The sequence below is a fragment of the Bombus fervidus genome, chromosome 18 (genome assembly GCF_041682495.2).
Source record: "Bombus fervidus isolate BK054 chromosome 18, iyBomFerv1, whole genome shotgun sequence".
Lineage (NCBI taxonomy): Eukaryota > Metazoa > Arthropoda > Insecta > Hymenoptera > Apidae > Bombus > Bombus fervidus.
In genome coordinates, this window is record NC_091534.1 from 7918848 (window position 1) to 7941136 (window position 22289).

At 41.8% G+C, this 22289-nt stretch overlaps 2 protein-coding genes across 11 annotated transcripts in view; both read left to right on the top strand.

The window, feature by feature from the left end:
• The window catches only part of LOC139996398 (cyclic nucleotide-gated channel alpha-3), a 260924-nt gene that overhangs the window by 232447 nt on the left and 6188 nt on the right, over positions 1–22289 (top strand). For 6 of the 9 annotated variants that reach the window (XM_072020757.2, XM_072020756.1, XM_072020765.1 and 3 more), the window contains 4 exons: positions 9177–9317; positions 10693–10845; positions 14642–14791; positions 21263–21430. In XM_072020757.2, coding sequence (XP_071876858.1) covers positions 9177–9317; positions 10693–10845; positions 14642–14791; positions 21263–21430 — 612 coding nt within the window. The remainder of the gene's footprint in view (positions 1–9176; positions 9318–10692; positions 10846–14641; positions 14792–21262; positions 21431–22289) is intronic. The other 3 variants (XM_072020762.1, XM_072020760.1, XM_072020763.1) reach the window with 3 other exon arrangements.
• The window catches only part of Mrps14 (mitochondrial ribosomal protein S14), a 67335-nt gene that overhangs the window by 20587 nt on the left and 24459 nt on the right, over positions 1–22289 (top strand). The window lies entirely within an intron of this gene.

A 22289-nucleotide genomic window follows, 5' to 3' on the forward strand; every position in this document is an offset into this window, starting at 1 on the left:
ACAAAAAATGTTCCATTTACCCGAGATGCGATGAGAAATTCGAAGGAAATGAGTGCAACGATGAAAGCGATCCAAGTTTGGAACAGAGCAAATCCCAAGTATCACAGCATGGTTGTTGGCCATTGTTCTCGTACGTAGCAACGATCCGCTGGTACTGCGGATTCGCTCGATTTCAAGTTACCTATAAATGCATGAAAATTCGCGGTCTAATCATAAACTATATGCAGTGCTTGTTAGCGTGGCGAACATGGGGTTTTGTTGATTCAATGACGCAGTATGATCGACTATTGCCCTGCCTATCTTCTCCCAGCCCTTAGTACACTGAGAAAACCTCCAAGGACACCGGTATACCGATGCTCTTTATCGATGCTCTTCGACAACTGGTAGAAATACAAAAAGTACCAATTCTTCGTTGTTTCGTATTTTTGTTGCAACATTTTTAACGAAACATTTATAAGTCTACTTCTTATCGATAGAATATGTTTGTCATTCGGTAAAAAAACTTTAGGATACCTACTATACATATATATATAGATTGGGAAGAATTGATTTTCTCGAAAATAAAATCTGATCCGAAAAAAGATTTCACTGTCCGATCGCACTCTGTTTTATTCGACTTTACTGAATAACACTGTGTGTTACGACTAATAGGGCTGCCACGTTGAATTTAATTTTCACCGACCAGTTCAAATAATTACTCAAAATTAATCACGGAAACGCAGAAAAGAGCACTTCCTTTTGGGACAAAGCGAACGGAAAATCGACGAGTCTGCAAACGGAACAGAATGCTGCGATGGTCAATATTTGGAATAGAAAAGCGAATTTTACAGAGAGCGATCAAAGCGGTCATGAATACTTTGGTACATTTCCAACGAGCAGGGCTCGAAGCGACACTTTCGTTATATTTAGTTTCATCACAAACATCGACGAATGCCGTTTACGACGATTGAAAAATAATCGTCTCGAAGAGTATCAAAAAATGCTGATAACATCGTGATAGAGCGATTTCCTAATTTACGAGCGAACCCGTGTCGCCTACTTTTTAAACTAACAACCGTACAATATATTGCGTAATACTATCTTCAAAATGCTGGAAACACTCGATAATTCCTCGAGTTTCGCAACTGTGACATAACCACCGCCCGACTGACTCGCCCCAACGAACGTTCGAACGTTCAGCTCAACTCGTTCGAAGTTGTACCGTCTGCGAGTCCTTCTCGATCATCGATCGAATATTTGCGACAGAAACAACGCCACAAAAATTCACGTAAGATCGTCATCGTGGAAACGAGCTTTTCTCCGCGTCCGGTCTTTTGTCTGTCACCTTGATCGATGCATTAACGCGTAATGTAAACGTACTTTAGCCAAAATTAACGCGTAGTAGACGGCTGCCGTAATTTTATAACTAGCCCCAGCCTAATTCGGTACTCACCGACAAATTCCATACTATAATTTACCGTTTTATGGGGATATTCCTCGGCAGCAAGTTGAGCGTAACTTTTACAGCAGACAACGGCACGTTTCTCGTTTCCGAGGGTAACACGTTCTCCTCTAATGAAAATCGCTACGACGATCGTTAGGTAATTGACTTACCCACCGACCGTTTCATTTTCAACTTTTCATCCTCGAGATGGCAACATTTCCCGCTTCTATCAGCGCGAGTAACAGACCCCGATGATGGAATACTCGATGAATCGCGCTTGCATGAAATATCCATCGAACGCGAGATCGGTTAATTAGGTTCGGCTGGAAATTCCTAATTATCGGCTGGACGATACATCCGCGCGAGATGTATCCCTGTCCCGTATCGTTTCCACGTAATTCGACGCTCAAACACTGGCGATTACGTTAAAAACAACCTTTGTCTCGTTTCAAACGACCGTTCCAAACAACTTGGTTACAAGTTTCAGTACAGTACGTACGTACACTTGCCTGTACCACCCAATTTCCTTCCACTTAACCGAGCGGATTGAGCAAAACTTGGCTGGCGCTGCGGACAGCAGCTACGTACGCGGCAGAGAGCCACAAAGGGAAGGACCGAGCTTCGCCGTCTCTTTGTTCCAACAAGTTCTGATAATTGTACATTCGTATCTTTGGTCGTGTTCTCCTTCTGATGATAAAATCGAGAATTGTTGCTGCATATATACAGGGTGTCCGGCTAAATTTTAGTACCTCGAATGTGTCGCGCATGACTAAGCGATATGGTTGTATTTTACTAAATATTTTATTCTACGCGCTTATCGAACACGATGCTACGGAAGCGTTTCAAAGAAGAGCGTTCAGAGTGTTCGGACGGTCCAAAATACTAGAAGAAGTGATATACGCCCGACTAATAATCAATAATAGATAAAGAAAAACTAATATCAGACCACCAATTCGGATTCAGATACAAACATTCCACTATAGAGCAAATGCACAGGCTTGTCAATGAAATAATAACAACATTAGAAAACAAACAATATTGCACAGCCCTCTTCATGGACATAGAGAAAGCTTTCGATAAAGTAAACCACGAAAGACTACTACGAACAATCAAGAAACAATTCCCGGAGCAAATACACCAATTAATAAAATCATATCTAAGCAGCAGAACCTTCGTAATAAAAATCAAAGACGCATACTCCGAAATCAAAGACATCAAGGCAGGGGTCCCGCGAGGAAGCGCCCTAGGACCAATACTATACACACTTTACACGGCCAACATACCAACAACTACAAATAGCAATATACTGACATTCGCGGACGACACAGCTGTACTATTCAGGCACGCTAACCCAGTAACAGCAGTCGCAATATTACAAAAACATATCACAAAAATAGAAAAGTGGCTGCAAGCTAAACAAATCAAAGCTAACCCTAATAAATGCAACCACGTCACATTCACGCTGCGAAAACGGACTCCACCAAACATCTTCCTAAACGGCACGCAAATAATACAAACTAGGCAAGTCAAATACCTAGGACTACACATAGATACACAACTCACGTGGAAACAGCATTTCAAATCAATAATAGACAAAATACAGACAGCAAGGAGACAAATGCAACTGGCTAACAAGTCGAAAATCCAAATTAAGCGCTGAAAACAAATTAAGAATATACAAAACGATCATAAAACCAATCTGGACCTACGGAATCCCGCTATGGGGAACAGCAGCAATGAGCCATATAACCAAAATTGAATGCAATGCAAGCAAAAATACTCAGAACCATAGTAAACGCCCCGTGGTACGTTGGAAACGAGGACATTCGGAAAGACCTGAGAATACCAACGGTCAAGGAGGAGATTAACAGACTCGCGAGTAGGTACAGAGAAAGAATAGAAACGCACCCGAACCGGCTGGCAGCGGCAACGATCGACGCAACAAACGTAGAAAGGAGACTAAAGAGGAAACACCCAACAGACCTCACAAAGGATATTATAACCATCTAGATATAATACTTTACCAAATGTCCTTCTGGACAAATTGTAAAAATTCAAATAAATAAATAAAAAAAAAAGAGTGTTCGGACGGGGAAAGTTTCCGACGAGTAACATTTTGAAGAACGTTGGCATATGCGAATCGCTCGTTGAATTATTATCAAAATCGTTCGCAAATATAATTCCTCCTTCTATTCAGGCTGGTAGTAAATCAAAGAAATTGCAAACGTATTCCCATAAACGTAAGCAAATGATAAGTTTGAAATATCTTGCTATTTTGTTGGCTATCTTCTCTGGTTGAACGGGAGATCTCCTCTCGTAGGATTAACAAGGTAAAAAAGAAAGCGAGAGAATCGGGGAAACGTTCTCGCAAACCAATCTAGATAATCTCGGAGTCGAGAAGCTCGGGACAAATAGGCGAAAGAACACGTATCGTTGGACATTAAGCGTTACGTTTAATAAGGTACAAACGCGTGTTTATACGACGCGTAAATCATCTGTGCTGCATTTGCCGGGCGATTCGTTGCCGTGTTAACCGTGTAGTATTCATATATTCCGCATCTGCAGTCGCACGCTCATGTAAATTACATAAAGCTTTCGGGGTGCGGTGTCGCGAACGAACAAGTTTTGCATCGTTGTTTGCTACATTGAACTGAGTTTATGATACGAGCAGAATACGTCGCTTCGAGGACATTATGCTCCGAGGAAGTTACCGATTGAATTCGAATTGCCACCGGCTATAAATCAGCCACCGGAGCGAAGCTTTTCTTAAAAAATCTCTAATTTTCGGAAAATGGCGAATTCGCCAGGTTTTGCTTTGGCGTTTATAGCAACGATTGGACAAAGAACGACTGGTACCTCCACCCTCGGCATCGCAGATCAGAATCCGCTAGCCTCGGTTCTAGCGAGGGATCTTTAGAAGGGAGTTGTGGAAAACCCAGGCATTTGAAATCGCAAGACGTTAAGGCCGCTGACCCGTACACCATGCGGACGAGGGCTTAAATTATGGCACCCTTAAGCGTTGACGACTGCTTTTCCTTTCCATGGCCGAAAGCGACGAAGGACCGGACAGCCGTCAAGGATGTTCGAACTTGGCCTTTTCTTACAAATATTTTATGGCTTTCAGATGCGCTTCTGCATGTTAGATGGATATAAAGCGATGGATGTAAATAAACGATGGTACAAAAATGATAAACGAAGAAGTCTCTTTAACGTATCCCATGATTAATCCGTATGATCGTTTGACGAATCTAAAAGACATAGTTTGAGCGAAGGCACCGGTCTCGCCCTCGTTGATAAAATATTCAGAATTCAAATATACTATAAGTTGTCGAAATTCGTAAAAAAAAGAAATTTAGCCAATTTACAGAAACAACGAGTTGCATGCCCGTGTAAAAACGTACGTAATCGAACGTTAGACCACGCCAATCGACAATAACCCAGGCATCTGGCACGGCCTTAAACGATAAGACGATAGTTTCCAAATTATTTATTTATCTGGCGCGATAGTTTTTGGAATGGTAAAGTAAATAAAGTAAATTCGGCAGTTATAACTGGATCCGAGCTGAGTTATCAGTTTGATCGGCCAACCGAAACGTTGCTCGACGTAAAGAGAGACACGGTGGGACCTGAAATGCTCAGTTTCAGGCCCGTTCCGAAGAAACGAACTCCAATGTCTACAAAACGTTACGTTAGCGCAGGATGCAAGTGGAAATTGCAAGTAAAACGGCTCCCGAAAGGCCAATCTCGCGTTATCTCGCCATCGTGAGACTCGGAGATCTGAAATGTGCACTCGCGTCGTTACCTCTCCCCTGGACGGATCGTCAGGTCGTCGAAATATCATTTTCCACTCGAAGGGGAATCGCCTTTTATCCTCCTGGCACTTACATCGTTTACCGTTTCAACTGTGCAATTATAGAACGATCGTGGAAGGTGGTGAAACGTGACGTCGCGTGGCAATCGATATTTCCGGTTGCAGCGTTCCCCCCGAGTTGGTCGAACACCGCTGTTGGCGCGTTCCGCGAGCCTCTTTGAATTCGGTGCAGCCGGTTTTTACGAGCGGGTAGCGCTCGCAAAACGGTTCTCGGCTACGAAGGCCACGGACCACCGATGCCAGGAAGCACGTATCGGTCGTTAGTCCTTGCAACTTGCAGCGCTTTTATTCCGCAGCGGACGCGGAACGATGGACATTAAAATGCCAGCCGGGTGAAAAAATTCGTACGTTCGGGGAAATTCGAATCCGAGTGAATGGCGCGACCAACGAAAAGGCTGCACGAAGAGAAAGCTTTTAAATTACACGCTCCGGTCGTTAAATAGGTTTTTATAGAGGGCTGTTAGAAGATAACCTCCGTTTTCTAAATCTCGTCTTTCCCTTTTCTCTCTTTCGTTCCAAGTTGCTCTACGTTCGTTCTACGGCGCGCCAAAGAAACAACGATTCGAAGGATGGAAAGATTTCAGAAAAAAAAAAAAAGTGAAAACAGTGAATTTCTTACCAGCCTGCGTGTTTTGAAAATCGTGACAAACGTTATTGTTGCAAATATCGCTACATCGATGCCACGTTTCGTCGGGAAAGCGTGTAATTTGAAAAAGCTGTACTCGCGAGGAAATGGACGTTTCTCTTTATTCTAACGGAGACCTGGAATGCCCAGACCTCTATGAAATACGCTCGTTTCTGTTCCTCTGGAAACCACACCAATACACTCGACTGTACACACCACTAAATTAAACGTTCCTGGAGGAACAGCATCGCCTCTGGATGCTGCAGCGGCTAGAAATGTAAGGCTACCTACGAACCGCGATTTTTATTAACGCATTTCCTGCCGGAAAAATATTTTATGATGCTGCCTTTACGTCTCTCAGGACCTATACTACACCTCATTTTATGGCAGCCGACAATTTTCATCGAGACAAGGACGGTTTACGGAAGGACGGACCGGATCGTGTCTAACCTTTTTCTGTCTCCTACTACGGTTCTCGATCATCAAATTAAAAGTGGAGAGATCACGGAAATGGAGCAAATCGTGTCTATCTTTGTTCCGACTCCAATTACGATTTCTCATCGTCAAATTGGAAATGATTTACAGAAATAGGGCAAATCGCGTCTACCTTTGATCCGACTTCGATTACAATTCCTCGTCGTCAAATTGAAAACGATTCGCGAAAATTGGTCTACCGTTCCCACTCTAAATGCACTTGCTGATCATCTAATTAGAAATGATTCACGCAGCTCTAATTAACACAGCTCTTGGCCATAAGATTAGCAGAACTACCTGCAGAAAGTATCAAAGCTCTTAAGAATTGTTTGCAAAAATCTCACCAGTCTCGTTAATGCTGTAGTCATGGTTTCGTCATTTGGCATTGATCTACGCGATGATCGCTATTCTTTCGCCTATGTACGTCGATCGTCGTCGATAAAGTCGTGCAAATATCCAAAGTTTACGATTACGATAAAAATTTTCAGAATAAATTCGCAATGATTCTGCTTAATAAACAGTTACGGAAAACGACAATGATTGACAATCTCGCTGACGGAAATCGCATTTTTTACCATTTCCTCTACGAAACTTAATTTGCTTTACAAACGGCACGTACATACGCAAACGCCGCGCGACATTTGTCTTCTCTTTCATTTCAGTTTTCATAAATCCGTGTCGTAGAAACGTCAACGCGGTAGGAACCGGCGAACGCGTAGAAGGCATTCCCTAAAACATTTTGAAACGTGACAAGTATTTTTATCCAGGAAGAATTTGCCGAATTTGCGATAATTGTCGCTTGTCGTCCGCTTGTTTAATTTTTATAAATTATCATTCGTCTATGTACGCGTGTTAAACGTAGCCGACAGAAGATTGTTCCAAGTCGAACGTTTCAATTTCTCCAATTTCTATTAGAAACGTATTAATAATAACAATTGCACAGATTACGTGGGAGTAAATAATTTTGTGGCAATATAAAATACAATTTCGGTTTCTTTGATAGAAGATAAACGGAATTCGGTAGATGTACGTAAACTTGCGTGATTAACTGTAGCATACGTTGATCGAACGCACAGATTTCTCCGGCATATTTTTCCATTTGGACATGGCTAATTAATTCAAACATCAAACGTCAGCTTCGGGCAAACACCGCGAAATATCCGTGCGTGAAATTTTCAGTTAATTCCGGTTCTCGTTCGAGCTGAAAACGCGTGCGTGTAGCTATTGTGACCGAATATACAAATACTTTTTAACCAACATTCTCGTTATAAAAGCGGCCGGTTGAACAGAGGAACGTATGGTTTAAAAATTAAATAAAGCGATGAAACAAGCGAGCTACCCGGTAACGGATATCACGGCTTTTGGGATTTTTCGATTAAAAAATGTTTCGGCAAAGGACGCGCGAGCGTGTTTCATTTTTCAAAATTTGTTTTCCACAGACCGGTAAGATCGGATTATTTTCTTGTCGATCGAATTATGCCCATGCATCGAGCCATCTATGATACCAACGTTCGACCATAATCGAATCAGATTCGACAAGATATAGAAACCGTAACCCGAACCATCGAAATAATCTCGTCAACGATTTATCAAGCCAGCACTCTGGAACAAGACTCGAGAGGACTTGGCCGAACGATCTCTCGAGATAAGCTCGGTTAAACCATCGATGGATGGATGGTTTCCGATTCGAGTCACCCAACACCTAGCAAATTTACTCACTGATTCGCACTAATGACGAGCAGCAGTAGTCCGGTGATGTAATGTTCGAACTTTGCCAGTGTCTTCTACGAGCACGGATAAATCTGAAATATCATGTGGCTATCGATAGAGGAAAAAATACGTTGCAAATGAACGTTGATAAAGCACGCGCGTATTCGAAGCGGAAAAGGGCATCCGTTAATGGGAAATGTTAATAGAACGTTCCCTATGTTACGCTTTCGTCGTCTCGATACGACGTACCGTATAACTGTGTTTACCGTTTCGACGCTCGATTCTATTAAACGGCGTAGAGGAAAGGTCGTTTCGTTTCAGTCTCGTTCCGCTTTCGTTCGAAGCAAGAGTTGCCGAATTTTCGCGGTGTCGCGAGTATTTGCGGAAATAATTACGAATTTACGAATATGCGGATACGCGTTTCGTTGACGGGTTGTACGCCGCAAGTTCTAGAAACGCGCGCGAAGTTCGATCGACGAATATCCATATAAATAATTATATAAATTTACGAGAATATAATATTCGATGGTTAGCGGAGAGAGAATAGAGAGAGAGAGAGAGAGAGAGAGAGAAGTTTGCATTAACAAAAGCGGCCGATACTTGGAAATACACGCGTGATTATGTGTAATTTTACGTTTCGTGTTTTTCCTACGACTTTTTAACGAACCATTTGCCAACATTTTGCTACATGATTTTTGCACAAAGTTTGCACACTGTGTCTATACGTATAATATTTTAGAATAGCATCATTACGTTTGAAAATTGTACATTATACAGTAAAGAAATTCTCGGTAAAGGATTAACTAATCGAACGAATAGGATTTTGCTTAATTCTTGTCGATATAATAAAAAGTAGATCAATTGGCAATTATCAATAAAATTGCAGATAACTAATATATTAATTAGTGATTGACATTGTAAGATTCAATATTTTTTATCTCATATTATTCCACGTTACTATGGATATATTAATCGAGTAATACGCTTATCAATAGCACAATACTGAAAATTGACGCGATATAGCAGAATATCGACTTGTAGTAATGGCGATGCTTTCTTTTTTCTAATTGCAGCAAAGCTGGATGGTGTGAAAACGTACATGAGAATGAGAAGAGTGCCAAAGCATCTACAGGTGAAGGTGATCAAATGGTTCGACTACCTTTGGTTGACGCAGAAATGCTCGGACGAAGAGAAAGCTGTCAGCTGTCTTCCCGGTAAGCATTTTCCACTTCTCTGTTCGAAACGTTCGTCTCTTTATTATTAATAGCAAGTTGGAAGAAATAATTTATTTACTTATACTGGAAATTTATAGTTCTCGAGTTATCGCTGCAAAAGAAGCAGCTGTTTCTTGTACATCGTTCCGCTGGTAAAGTTGTCGTACAAGTAGTTCGATTCAAAAAGATTCGTTCGAACGTACAAACTCGTTTCCCCTGAAATCGTGTTTTTTTCGTTGGATATAAAGATCGTTGTGTAAAAGTTCAATTTTATTTAAGGGAGAGCCAGTCGTATCAGTAAGTCGCATAAAGATTTCTCGGAAAATGAGAAACGATCAAAAAGTATTACTCTTTTTAATCGTTCCAACTACGAATAACTACAACGAACGGGTTAATTTTGGTTATGTATCGCGTTTATCGCAAGCTAAAATATTCACAGACGTCTCCTATCGGCGAGTTGACGCGTTCGCGCATTGACGAAGGTTGCTCGAAAGTGCATCAATTTGCTCGTGTAATTTTTTCCACGGCATTTAGCATCGCACGATTCGCTTTTCCTCTTCGGTAATTCCTTCCTCCTCTTCCTTATTTCTTCTCGTACGTACACGTGAATCGCGTATCGAGGTTTATTCCACTGGATTTACCTTGGTCATAGCTGCAGCAATCTTATTTCATCCCGCGGTAATATGACGCACGTAGAAATCTTCCATCGTGATTCTCATTTAGCCAGAATGATGGACGTCGCTGAAACGTATTTCTGCGGGATAGTTCGTTAAATCTGCCGCTGAATCTCCATCCCGTAAATATTTTTTAAGCATTAAAGTACACCGGATGTAGCCGAATAACGTGTGCACATGGCCGGTACGTGGTGATTTCTCGTGAAAACATCAGAAGAAAACATGGAATAGAATTTGTTCGTACGACGAATCGTTTTCCACGTAATCGAGTTGCAGGATGTATAGAAGGTTGCAATTTACAGGCTGCCGTAATGGTAAAATTTATAATCGAAATATCCAAAGCAAAAAGAAAATCCGAAATCATCCTCGATGTAGACTTTCCGACGTCTCTCTTAAGCCAAACGTAACGCTGACAGACGATTGTCCGCAACCAATCAGCGTCCGTCTTTCGTGCAAGATCCGCAAATTTCGTGAAAGATTCGCAAAAAGACAGATCCGTAGGTGATTGGCTGCGACACGTGGTTGCGGACAATTTACCGCCAGCGTTAGACTTAGCTTTATGGTCTATCCATTCACGAAGAAATAAATCGTCCAAGCCGAATTTATCGGCGAGGAGACCTTAGGATCTCGCAGCAAAGAAGCTGAACAAACGGAAGCTGAAAAGTCGCCGTCGTTAAATTAATCCCGTTGGAACGTTGCAGACAAGCTGAAGGCCGAAATTGCGATAAACGTGCACCTGGACACGCTACGAAGGGTGGAGATCTTCCAGAACACGGAGGCTGGATTCCTGTGCGAGCTTGTACTAAGACTGCGACCAGTTCTTTTCTCACCTGGCGACTATATTTGTCGCAAAGGTACGCGTAATTTTCTCCTTTTCTTTTTTTCTTTTCTTATTCAGTTACCGGAATCGCCTAGCTAGCTCGATGTCCAGTGCCGATTGAAACGTATCAGCGGTGTATCATCGCCACTACAGAATAACATAGACACGAACCGATTTCCAATCAAACCGCTGCACTGTAATCGTTCGATACAGCGACTGAGCTGATGTAAATCCACCTTTACGATATCGATAATCATAGATGTTATTAGATTTATGCTATTGGGATGTTGCGTTTAGGTCGATCTGTTTATCAAGTCAACGAGTGGCGTGGTGTTTTTTTTTTTTTTTTTTTTAAGTTTGATTTATTCGATCGGATTAGTTAAGAGGCCAGTGTGGCTTTTCACGAGACGGAAATCGGTTTTTCAAGTGGCTTTCGTCGAAGTTTGTGATTTCTTTTCTGATCGTAAATATTTCAACGCCATTGTGAAATATTTTCTTTGACATGTACCACGATACGTTGCGTATAGTCCACAGGGCGTGTAACTACTTCTCACTTGCAATTTCTTCCTTCCTTTTATCCTCTGCTCTCTCTTCTCGTTCTTCTTGCTTGCCTGCTTGCTTACTTACTTGCTTGCTTCCTTCCTTCCTTCCTTTTACACATCGCCACACGTTTTTCCTGACCGGGATTCTCTTGGAACGAACAGCTGGAACCTCGCCAAAAGATGTACCCTAGCTGGCAGAAGTTTCAAAAGCGATTGCCTACCCTCTCCACTTGGCCTCGTTGCCAATAGCGTACCCAGAAGGCGCAGTTATGAACGAAATACTTTATTCCGAGAAATAGCTAACCTTGTCGCGGATCGAGAGAATTATCCGCGTCGGACGACTGCAGCTTGCTCTAAAAATTCTCTCCCGCCTCACGCGGAATCTTATCTTCTCCGGCGTTCCTCGGCAACTGCAGGTTCGTTCAAAGAAGAAACGTCGTGTGTTTGATAACGGGGCGCGATTATTTTCGCCTTGCTCGAACCTTTTCTTTTTTGTCTCTTTTTTTTTTTTTTCTTTTTTACGTGGAGAAATCCTCATGGACACTCCGCGCCGCTCTTCCAGGAAGCGAAGAAAGTTCTCGAGAAATCTTTCCTATCGCAGTCTGCAGCCAGATCGAGGTTGATCAACTTTCGTGTGAAACACCTTTCCGCGAGATTATTGGAAATTTCAGAAAAGTGGTGAATCCTCTCTTAGACTGTACACCGCGTACATCTTGGAAATTGTTGGACCACTTTCTATCGTCCTACGATATTCTACGAAATAAAATGGAAGAAACGTGTAGTTGGTGATCAAAATCTTGGGCCGCCAAGCCACTCCGCAACACCGACAAAACCTTTGAACAGAGCGGAAAGATTTGTCGCCGAAGGCAAGTGAATAAAATCGTCGATTTAATTAAAGGCAACCGAGCGTGGAATAGTTTTCGTTGGATACGTCAGCGATCGGTCAGTATTTCTTCGATGGGTCGCGCGGACGAACGTGACCAGCCAGCCAAATAATTTTCTCTTCCCCTGGGAGAGCGGAGAATGAGAAACGGAAGCGAAGGACAGGAAAGCAGCCGGTGAACAGAGACAGACAGTACGTGTGTGTGTGTGTGTGTGTGAGGTGATCGTCTTCTCTCTAGCCTCTTCATCGCCGCGGAAACGACTGCCGCATGACCGTTGGTACGCGACTACGGCCGTTTTCTAGCGCCCTGGATGCTTCTGCTTGATGGCCGACTCTACGTCGAGTGGATCACTGCTGCTGCGGCGCAGTCGGCGACTTCAGCCTGAATTATGGCTACCCGTTACTACTTTAACTACGCTAACGTCGTCTTTACCGTGGCTTTCTCCAAACGAATCGCTTTCTCTCAGTGATTCGCACGATTTTACACACACGTGCACGTAGGTCGGATGAAACGACAACAGCGTTGGAACACTTCTATACGAACGTATTACGCGTATTGCCGGGAATTATTTGACTAGAAAGTACACTCGCCGTATGTTCGTTTTAATAGAATGTATAATTACTCGCTTAAAACGTTTATTTCGTCGCTTGTTTCCCTATTTGGTCTGAAATAATATCATCTGAATAATAATATACGTATTCGTCGGCTTCTTCGATATTTAATTTCATCGACCAAACGAATATGGTTTTCTGTGATGCGTGAAATTTTTACTCCGACGTTTAACGTAGATTTTCAGATTTCCTTGACATATACCTCTTTATTCGCAATAGCTCTATGAATGTTAAATTCGAAGCGAACTCGGAAGCATAAATTTTCTATGCTGGTACCCTGACTTCTTTAAAATTATTCGCCGATCTAACGTCTCACAGCAAGCAGTTTAGTAAGTGTACGTTGAACATGCATGGAAAATCGGGCTTTGACATCGCTTGATGTGGGTTTAATCCCCATAAGTAGTGCAATGAATAGGATAGAACAGGGTTAGAACAAGGCTGAGCGGAGTAGAACAGAGTAAACATAGGATGACGAAGCGTAGCAGGTACAGAAGTGTAGCACACAAGAAGATACCAAGCCGCTTGTGTAATGCAAGTAGGAACTATGCTCTGTTTCCCACTAGACTGCTAATGAAACGTTATCAATCAAAATTTAAGTATGACAATACAGGCCGGATGAAACATCGTAGCGGTGTAAGCGAAAATTCTGAGAATTGGAATTTATTCGCTCGTTTCAATTCCTACGAGTATCGTCCGTTCGATGTCGTAATTGATGCGTTCGTAATTATTACTTTCTCTCGTGATACGTTCTCACGACTTGGAAGATGATGGAAGATGTGACAAATTTCTGATAACAACATACGTCGAACGTTATTTTACGAAGAATGCTTAAAGATTATTTAAGATTACTTGAAGATTTAAAGTCTTACAATTAATTGTATGTTTCCTATGGATGTCGCTGTTCTTCTCTTGTCCATCGGTTTCGTGTATCGTCAACTACTTTTACCTTTTCGTATCAATTTGAAGCAACTACGAAATATTAATGAATTTTAATGAATTTAATTTATCTATCGAATCTCTGTATCTTGCATATGATACGAGGGAAAGTAATGTTCGCACGTTATCGTGGAATTTGACGTTCTTGGCAGAAATTCCTGGTACGCATTTGCTTTCTATATTGCTCGTACATTGCTGTAAACGTTTCCGAGAGAACCTCGCGCAGGAAGATTTAGCGAAACCTGCCCAAAGAATCGCGCTTCCAATGACGTATTTGTGGTTTCTCGAAATTCGATCGTGTTTCTGTTACGGTAGAACTCCGTTTACGGCGAATCTTGTCGGGATCGAACAATTTATACAATTGCAGCTCGTACAATAGCGACTCGTCGATCTTCCTCGCCACCTGCTAGGCGAGATTTTCTTCCGTTTAAAAGTGTCCACCGTTCGGTCGTATGCTAATTCTTTTGTCAGTCGAACGCATAATAACATCTTCTACCCTGTCATTAACCGTCGCATTTGGGTACGTCGAACGAAGCGATTTCTAAGAGAAATCTTAAAATTCCGACACTTTTGGAAAAGGCGAACGGTAAAACTGCTGCGCCTTTGTACAAAGCTGCTTTACCTGAAATGTTCGTTTTGTTAAATCTCTTTTATCCAGAGATTTCGATAAGTCGAAAGCTGTATAACTCGAAGATTTTAGCTCCTCCCTGGAGACTCGTGCTACCGAGGTCCGACCGTGCTAGTTCGATCAAACTACACGGATATCTTGCACGCTTGTTTCTGTCCTCGTTTCTGTCTGTTGTTGGCAAAAATGGATTTCCATTCTTACTAACTTTCCTCTCTGAAATCTGTTGCAGGTGAGGTAGGCAAGGAGATGTACATAGTGAACAGAGGCCGGCTGCAGGTGGTGGCTGATAACGGAAAGACAGTGCTGGCTACCCTTAAGGCTGGTTCCTACTTCGGGGAGATCAGCATTCTCAATATGAGGACTGCAGGTAAAGAGTGCGGTAAATATTCCAAGCGGACCAGGGGCCCGTGAGCTGTCCCCCTCGTATTTCACGATCACGTTTTCACGATTCACGTTCTTACTACTCTGTGAGAGGGCAACCCGCCGAGCCGGTATGAGCCGATCTTCAAACCCAACTTTCTTCTACTAACGATCATCTTTCTTTACTCTTGTACTTTCTCTGTCACCGACATTCCTATTGTCGATTTCCTCCTGCTACTTGCGCTCCCGACGACCACGCAACGAACAAACGCGCGTTAAAAGACGTTGTTGCGTTAAAATCGAGCGCTTTGGATAGAGGAAAGTATCATCTTGAATAATGGACCTTTAATGGTTTCAGTAATTTGCAGACCAAATAGATACTTTTACCGTCTCGAACTTCGTTGCGATATCGACTTTTAAAAGATTTTTGGTAAGTTTGTGCTGATCACGGTATAATACATTTAAAACTGTTTTTTTTTTTTTTCTTTTTTTTTCAAACATACATTTGCGAACAAAGCAAACAGATTTTTCATTACGATGGTGTCGACATCGCGGCTATTGTGCGTTCAATGAATTTGAATAACCAACACACAACACTTTGTTACTTGGACGCTTGGACAGCGCTCTTTGTTCTTCTATTTCAATATTTTTCGTTCGTTGTTGCCGAACAGATTTAACGAATCTGATCGACTTCCGTCGAAATTACGAAAAATTCGCTCGTAATATAGGTGATGAATATTCGATGCATCGAGAGGAGGAAACGTGTATTGTATTTGCAGAAGGTTTAAAATATCCGATGCGAAGTATCGAGTCTAGAAAATCGGTAAAATGATTAGGTCGCGTCTAGTCGGGCACCGGTCAAGAGATTTTCACTTGACTTGATCGAATCACCTACTGTGGATGAACATTAGCTTCCATTGGATTACGTATAAGCGATTTTGACCGATGCCTGACCCGACGTGACCCGGCCGTAGCGCGATCGCTAGTAGTGTGAATCGAGGTTTAAAGAAAAATCGATAGGGCGAAATCGTTGCGAGATCGTCGATGCGTATCGAACTAGGCCCGTGACACGTATTGCCCTTTAGCCTTCGACCCTCTGTTTTTATCGATTATTGTCTTCCAGCCGATAAACCAACACAACCTACTGAAACGTAATAGATATCGTACGAAAATAAATGATACTATATAACAATGGGGCCTCTGTGCACGGCCTCGGCCGTGATAAAAATACCGAGCGTTCCGAAAATACGAGAGACAAGGCCGAAAGCGGGAGAAAATCAATCGTGGGTCGTGTCGGTCGATCGATCCAACCGGACAAACATATACAGTAACTCACGAAAGTATTTGGACACCCTTTAAAACGGAATAACTTTTTTAATATTGGACCGAACGACTTGAGCTTTTTTCGAGAAGTTAGATCGACCAGTTGGTAATTATGCAGAAAGAGGAGGGCTTCGACTACAGTTTCGTTGAATTTCGGATACGTCGTAGGCTGGAAGTTCTCGAATAACGTGCACTTTGTCCGAAACGTGGAACGATCGCGTTTCAAAAGTTGTGAGAAAAAGAAAAAACGATAGTTGCATCGCATTTGTTCCAATATAAATGGCTAAAGATGAAAGATAGCAATACGCATTTGCGTAGGATTGCAATTCTGATAGCGGTAACTTATAGTTAAGTTGGGTTAGTTTAGGTTAGGTTAGATTCCATGGATAACCTAACCTAACTTTTGATCGTCTATGGCAAAGTGCGTGTTACTCGAAGCTTTTTCCTTCAATAACGTATTCCAAGGACAAGATCATCGGAGTCGAGGTCCCCTTTCCTGCGAAATTACCGATTAATTTGATCGACGATGTGTAAAAAAAATGTCGTGAAAAAATTGCAGTACCTTGGAATCGCGAAGAAAATGACGAAGGTCGTTTTTTTACAATCTTTTCGGTGATACAGGAAAGGACACGCTTCCAACGATTTCAGCGAGATTGAAATATGTTGCCAAGGTCCTAATACACCTACTGCTATAACCTAACCCATAAGCCATTCGTTTTTATGTACACGATATCAATCTCTCTTCCGTTAACGAGTCAAGTTCCGCTGGCTATGTGTAAAAATGCGACCACCTGTTCCAAAATGAAGTATAACCGTAACATAGTTCGAAGTTCTTTGCAAATACCTCGGAACCTGAGATCCAGCGGAAAAGGAACAGGAGCATACTTGGGAAAAAGTTGTTCAGAATGTTGACCTTGACAACATATTTTTAAACGGTGAGATGCGTCCTGTTCTGTACGCTACAGTGTCCGAATACACGGCAAATACATGGATCGGGACTCGTGCCCATTCTACCGTGCTCTACCGTGCTCTACCGTGCTCTACCGTGCGTGCATCGAAGATAAGAGCGAGAACCAGGCAGTGCGAGTGAAACAGAGTGCGAGAGAACTCGAACCCGGTTCAATTCTTAGTAATACGATATCGTAGAGTCGGCTCATTTCTTACTCCCGATCACATATCAAATATTTCTTTAGTTTAGTTAAAAATTGTTGCTCGAATATAGCCATGTCCGATATCATTTTCATCGTACGAGTCTCGGTAATCTGACTAAGGCCATCTCGTAACGATATAATAGAAGATAAAAAAGATTATATTTTTCTCATTCCGGTAATTCGATATCGAGTTGAATTACGTCGAGAGATATCAATGATATCACCGAGGCCTGCCTCGAGCCAGCAGTTCCAGCAATTGGTGAGGATAATCTCCGGCCGTATGTGCGGACAAATTTTTGATCGTATGTCCGGAATTTTTTCTCATATATACGCAATTTTGTAACTGTAACGCAAATTTGGAAAATACATTTGATAGATTTACGCCAGTAGATGAACACTTCTCAGCATGTACACTTATACGTAACTGGAATTGTTGCAATCTCTTTTCGAAGTTTTTTTTACACGCCATCCAGTAAACCGATCAGACTTCTCAAAAGAAACTCGAATCGTTTGGTCGGATATTAAGAAAGTTATTCTGTTTTAGTTGGTGTTCAAATAAAAAGGTCACATAAAAGGGTGTTTCGTGAGTCACTGTACTTTTTAGTCACTCCTGTTTTTATCATTCCTCTTTAGACACTCCTGCTTTCGTAGTAACATTAGAATACCTAGTTTAGATTTGACCCATTTGGAAACTGGACATGCTCTTTCAGCATTCTTTCATCTTCTTTCTGGTTACGTTTGCCGATCGATTTGCTTCTATGACATGCTGAAACATACATTTTACCCGTGATCTATCTGCGCAAGGAAATATTTGCGAGTCCGTCTCTGCGAAACAGGCCATTTTTTATCCATCGTTCGTACGAGGAACTTTGAATTCCAATGAACGTTAATTATCGAAATTTCTTACGAATGTCTCGCGTCGTTCGTTATATAGACGTTTCCGACGAACTTTAATAAGTTAATCTCTGTTCTCCGTTTAAGATATCTTTAAAAGAATTTAATTCTAACAACAATCGGTATTCGTACGACGACCTAATTATAATCGTCGATATAACTGAAATATTATAATGGTCAACGATGAATAAAAAATGTTGTGTTCTCGCGTAGAAACAACGGGGAGAGTACATAAGTTAAATATTATATCTGGTAAATATTTTCTTCGCTCACGTTCATTTCCATATTTTTCTACTTTATTACCAATATCAGTGCACTATTTAATTACCTATATCTTATTATCTTATTATATTTTTCACGATTCTTCTCTACCATTTTTTAACGTAGTCTCTTAATAATTATTGTAACTTATTGCTGCAATGATTCGTGCCCACGGATGTGACTAATTTGCACTGGAAAATTACATTACCTTCTTATATATGTCCGTATATTAATTATCGTAGTTAGTTTCCTGTATATTGAACGATCTACGTGGAAAACAAATCTTTTGCGTCAAACACTTTTCGCTGGGAAGAATAGCCGGGAGTGATTTTTAAATATCATCGATATTAGCAAGCATGATTTGCAGAATATACCATGAATAATATATTACGCGGTGTATCGATCAAACGAACAATCTCATCTCGTTAGAAGCTTCTTAAATTACGAGCGAGGTAAATATCGCGTAAAAGATCCGACAAGTTTTACAAGCAACGTAGCTATTACAACGCGCGATTCGAGAAGGGGATTAATCGGATTTCACTCAAGTCACCGTCAATTTCTAGCATCGTACAAAGCGATACTACTCGCCATTCGCGTTACAACAATATACTTTTTATCGGAGCAAATAAAACATTTCGATTTATGATACCGCGTACATTACGCGTACGAACAAAAGTATATTTGCATTTCAGTCATCGATAGGACATTCGTCAATTAGTTTGGAAATAAATACACGCATTTCTCCGTGTTTACCAACGTACAATACAAATAGGTACTTTGCATGTCCGAACATTATGTACACACCCGCGGATAAATCGAATTTTACCCCTTTTAACTCTAGCAAATAAATTACAGTGAATTTATTCCCTTTTACCATTTTAGCAATTAAATCGCACTCATCGTTAATAATTAATTAATAATTAATATGCAGTGCATCAAGAGTTGTGTTCCCATTTCTTGAACATAAATGTTTTACAATTGACAGTAAAGGAGCGACATATATATATATATACGTGTTATGTGAAAAAGAGATTACGCGCAAATGAACCGTGATTCGAAATTCGCCATTGTTTTACCATATATATCGTTAAATGGTAACCCTTTACGCTCTTAGTCTGAAACGCGTTGATTTTATACTTTGCGATACAACGGTATAGCTGCCTTCGATCGAAACCCTGTTTCATTATTTTTCATTGTAATATTAAGAATAAAAAATCAGATTCTGTTGAGAGATAAGCGAGTCGTCGAAGGAAAAGTTGAGCGATCTTGTCAATACAATTATGTAACGATTAAAAAGTTGGGGAAAGAGATATGGAATATTCGTTTTCCTTCTTTTTTTTTTTTTCTTTTTAATTATCGCTATACGTGCAATTTGTCGTATAATAACAATCTACAGGACGCGTATTACGTTATTTATTGCATAAAACAAGCTTTTATTCCGATGAAAATATACACATAACATATACGTATCATCACATGACGCTCTTTATAACGATAAGAAATCTTGATCCCACTAAAGCACACACACAATACATAGATATAATACATCACGTAGTTTGTCGGTTTTCAATGAAATTTTGTCGAGCATGATTTTTACGGCTTATGAGCCAAGGTTATGCTTTGATATGGTTTTGAAGTTGTATCGTTAGGAAACATCGGCGTGTAAAGTAGCCTTCGGCATCGTCATGTTCACAACTATCGTCCATTTAACAACACAGCACCGGCACGACGTTCGGCTGTCCACGCTCAGTGTCAGCAACGATACATTTTACTGTTATTTAAAGAAAATTACCGTAACAGCGCTGTTGCTCGACGAGCGGGCAGACCGTAGGAAAGCAAGAGAATTTTGAAATTCGGAACGGGCAACAGCGAATTTCATACGCTATGTGTCGAAACGATTAATTACGGATGAACGAAGATTCTATCTTGGACGTCGATGATCCGATATCAAATATTATTTAAAAAAATTAGAGCGGCAAATGCGAGACTGTAACATTCTATCCACGATGTTATTCGTAATGTACGTAAGATTAAATCAACTAAAGTAGCCGTAAAAGCTCAGAGTAATTAAATTAACGATCGTAGAAGATTGAAATGATCAGCTTTGAACCAGTCGGACATCCGGTTGGCGATAGGATCTGAAACGGTTCGAATCGCTTGGAATCTGCATCGCGTACGCGACGACAATTTTTCGGATCGCTTGGGGAACAAGATTCGAAGCTTAAAACTCTGGGGAGACTCGATTCGGATCGCTAATACGAATCAGAATGAGAAAGCGTTATATACGTGTCCTATTCGTCTTCTGCCGAACGACGTCACCGTTCGCTCGATCGCAAAGATTTATAGCATCTTGCTTTCACGAACCTCTTTCTCGTTTCCGGATCTCTCGCTCTGACGACGAGTTGGAACAGAGAAGAAGCAATAGCGAGTTGCTTATTGCAACGCGGAAGCCGGCTGCGTGTTTCGAGTTATACGCCCGTTTCTTCTTTCGAGACGGAAAGCGGCGGTTCGTTTCGAGGCAAGTCTCACGAGATACCCGGGTGTCTCGTAACTTAGAATCCCGTTTCAGATCCCATTACCAGGATTCAGGATTGCTATCGAGTCGGCAAGGAGGAACGTACGTCGGTGCTTGTGCCGTTGTCGTCGAGTGGACGCACTTGTGTTAATTAGAATACATGCGAATAACGCGAATACGTGGATGCTGGTCCGGTGCCATTCGGGCCACGTGCTGTTGGACGGGCGACGAGCTTTACACGATCGATGTACGATAGCGGAACGATCGGTCGATCGATCGGTTCCGAGCGGATACAACAGAAAGCTTGATGCATCTCGATAACCAATAAATGGCTACATCGACGCAGGTAACCGGCGAACAGCCAGTGTACGTTCGGTGGGCTACTCGGACCTCTTCGTCCTCAGCAAGAAGGACATGTGGGACGTTCTGAAGGAGTATCCTGCGGCCAGGATCAGACTGGAAGCCATAGCGGTCAAGAGATTGGAAAAATACAAGAGGGCTCCTCTCGAGAAAGGTAAGAACCTTTAATTAAACGCTGCTTAATTCTACACGACTCGAACGACGTTCAGTTTTATCGACCCTCTGTGACGGCGATTTTCAACCGACGTGCCGAGAGAATTCTCAAAAGGCGCAAACGCCGCCTAAGTGCAAATATTTCGGACCGGCGCGAATTGCCTCGAACCGAACACGTACGCGTAATATATCTTTTGGTCTACCGCGGAATTTCAGTAATGAGTTTGCGAGTGCTGTGAGATGGAAATGCGTTGAAAATCGCTGCTCTATAAAGCAGAGTTCTCTTCTCTTTGCTTCTTACGATTTTTCATCCGAGATCCGCTAATTAACGTAATTAATGACGTTAAAAGATCGTTCAGCTTCGGTATAATCGACCAATAACGCAACACCGATCCGTTCAGCGATTCGAGTCAGTAGAGGTAAACGGAACATTTGCCTGCTAGGCACGCGATAGACGCAAGGGACTTCAACCGTTGGCTGACAAACGTTCAGTTGTGAAGCGGTTTACGTGGTTTATTGTTAGGGTTTGCTGTCGCTTGTAGGCGCTGTGATACAGCGTCTGAAGCCCGTGTACCTCCACCGACTCGATTCATTGGACGCGCTATAGCAATGACTAAACAAGTCCGTTGATGACTCAATAAGATTCGATACGTAACGTACGCGTACACGGACGGAAGAATACACAGCATTTGTCGCGACTATACGGGACGAGACTGGCAACTGGTGGCCGGTCTATAGAAGGAAACTGTAGAGGACAATTTTGCATTGTTTATCGAGAGGTTTGGGTTAGGTTTGGGTTAGCGCAGCGCGATTTTTTAATAGAATCCTACGATCTTGTATGCGTCGATCGATTCCTCGTC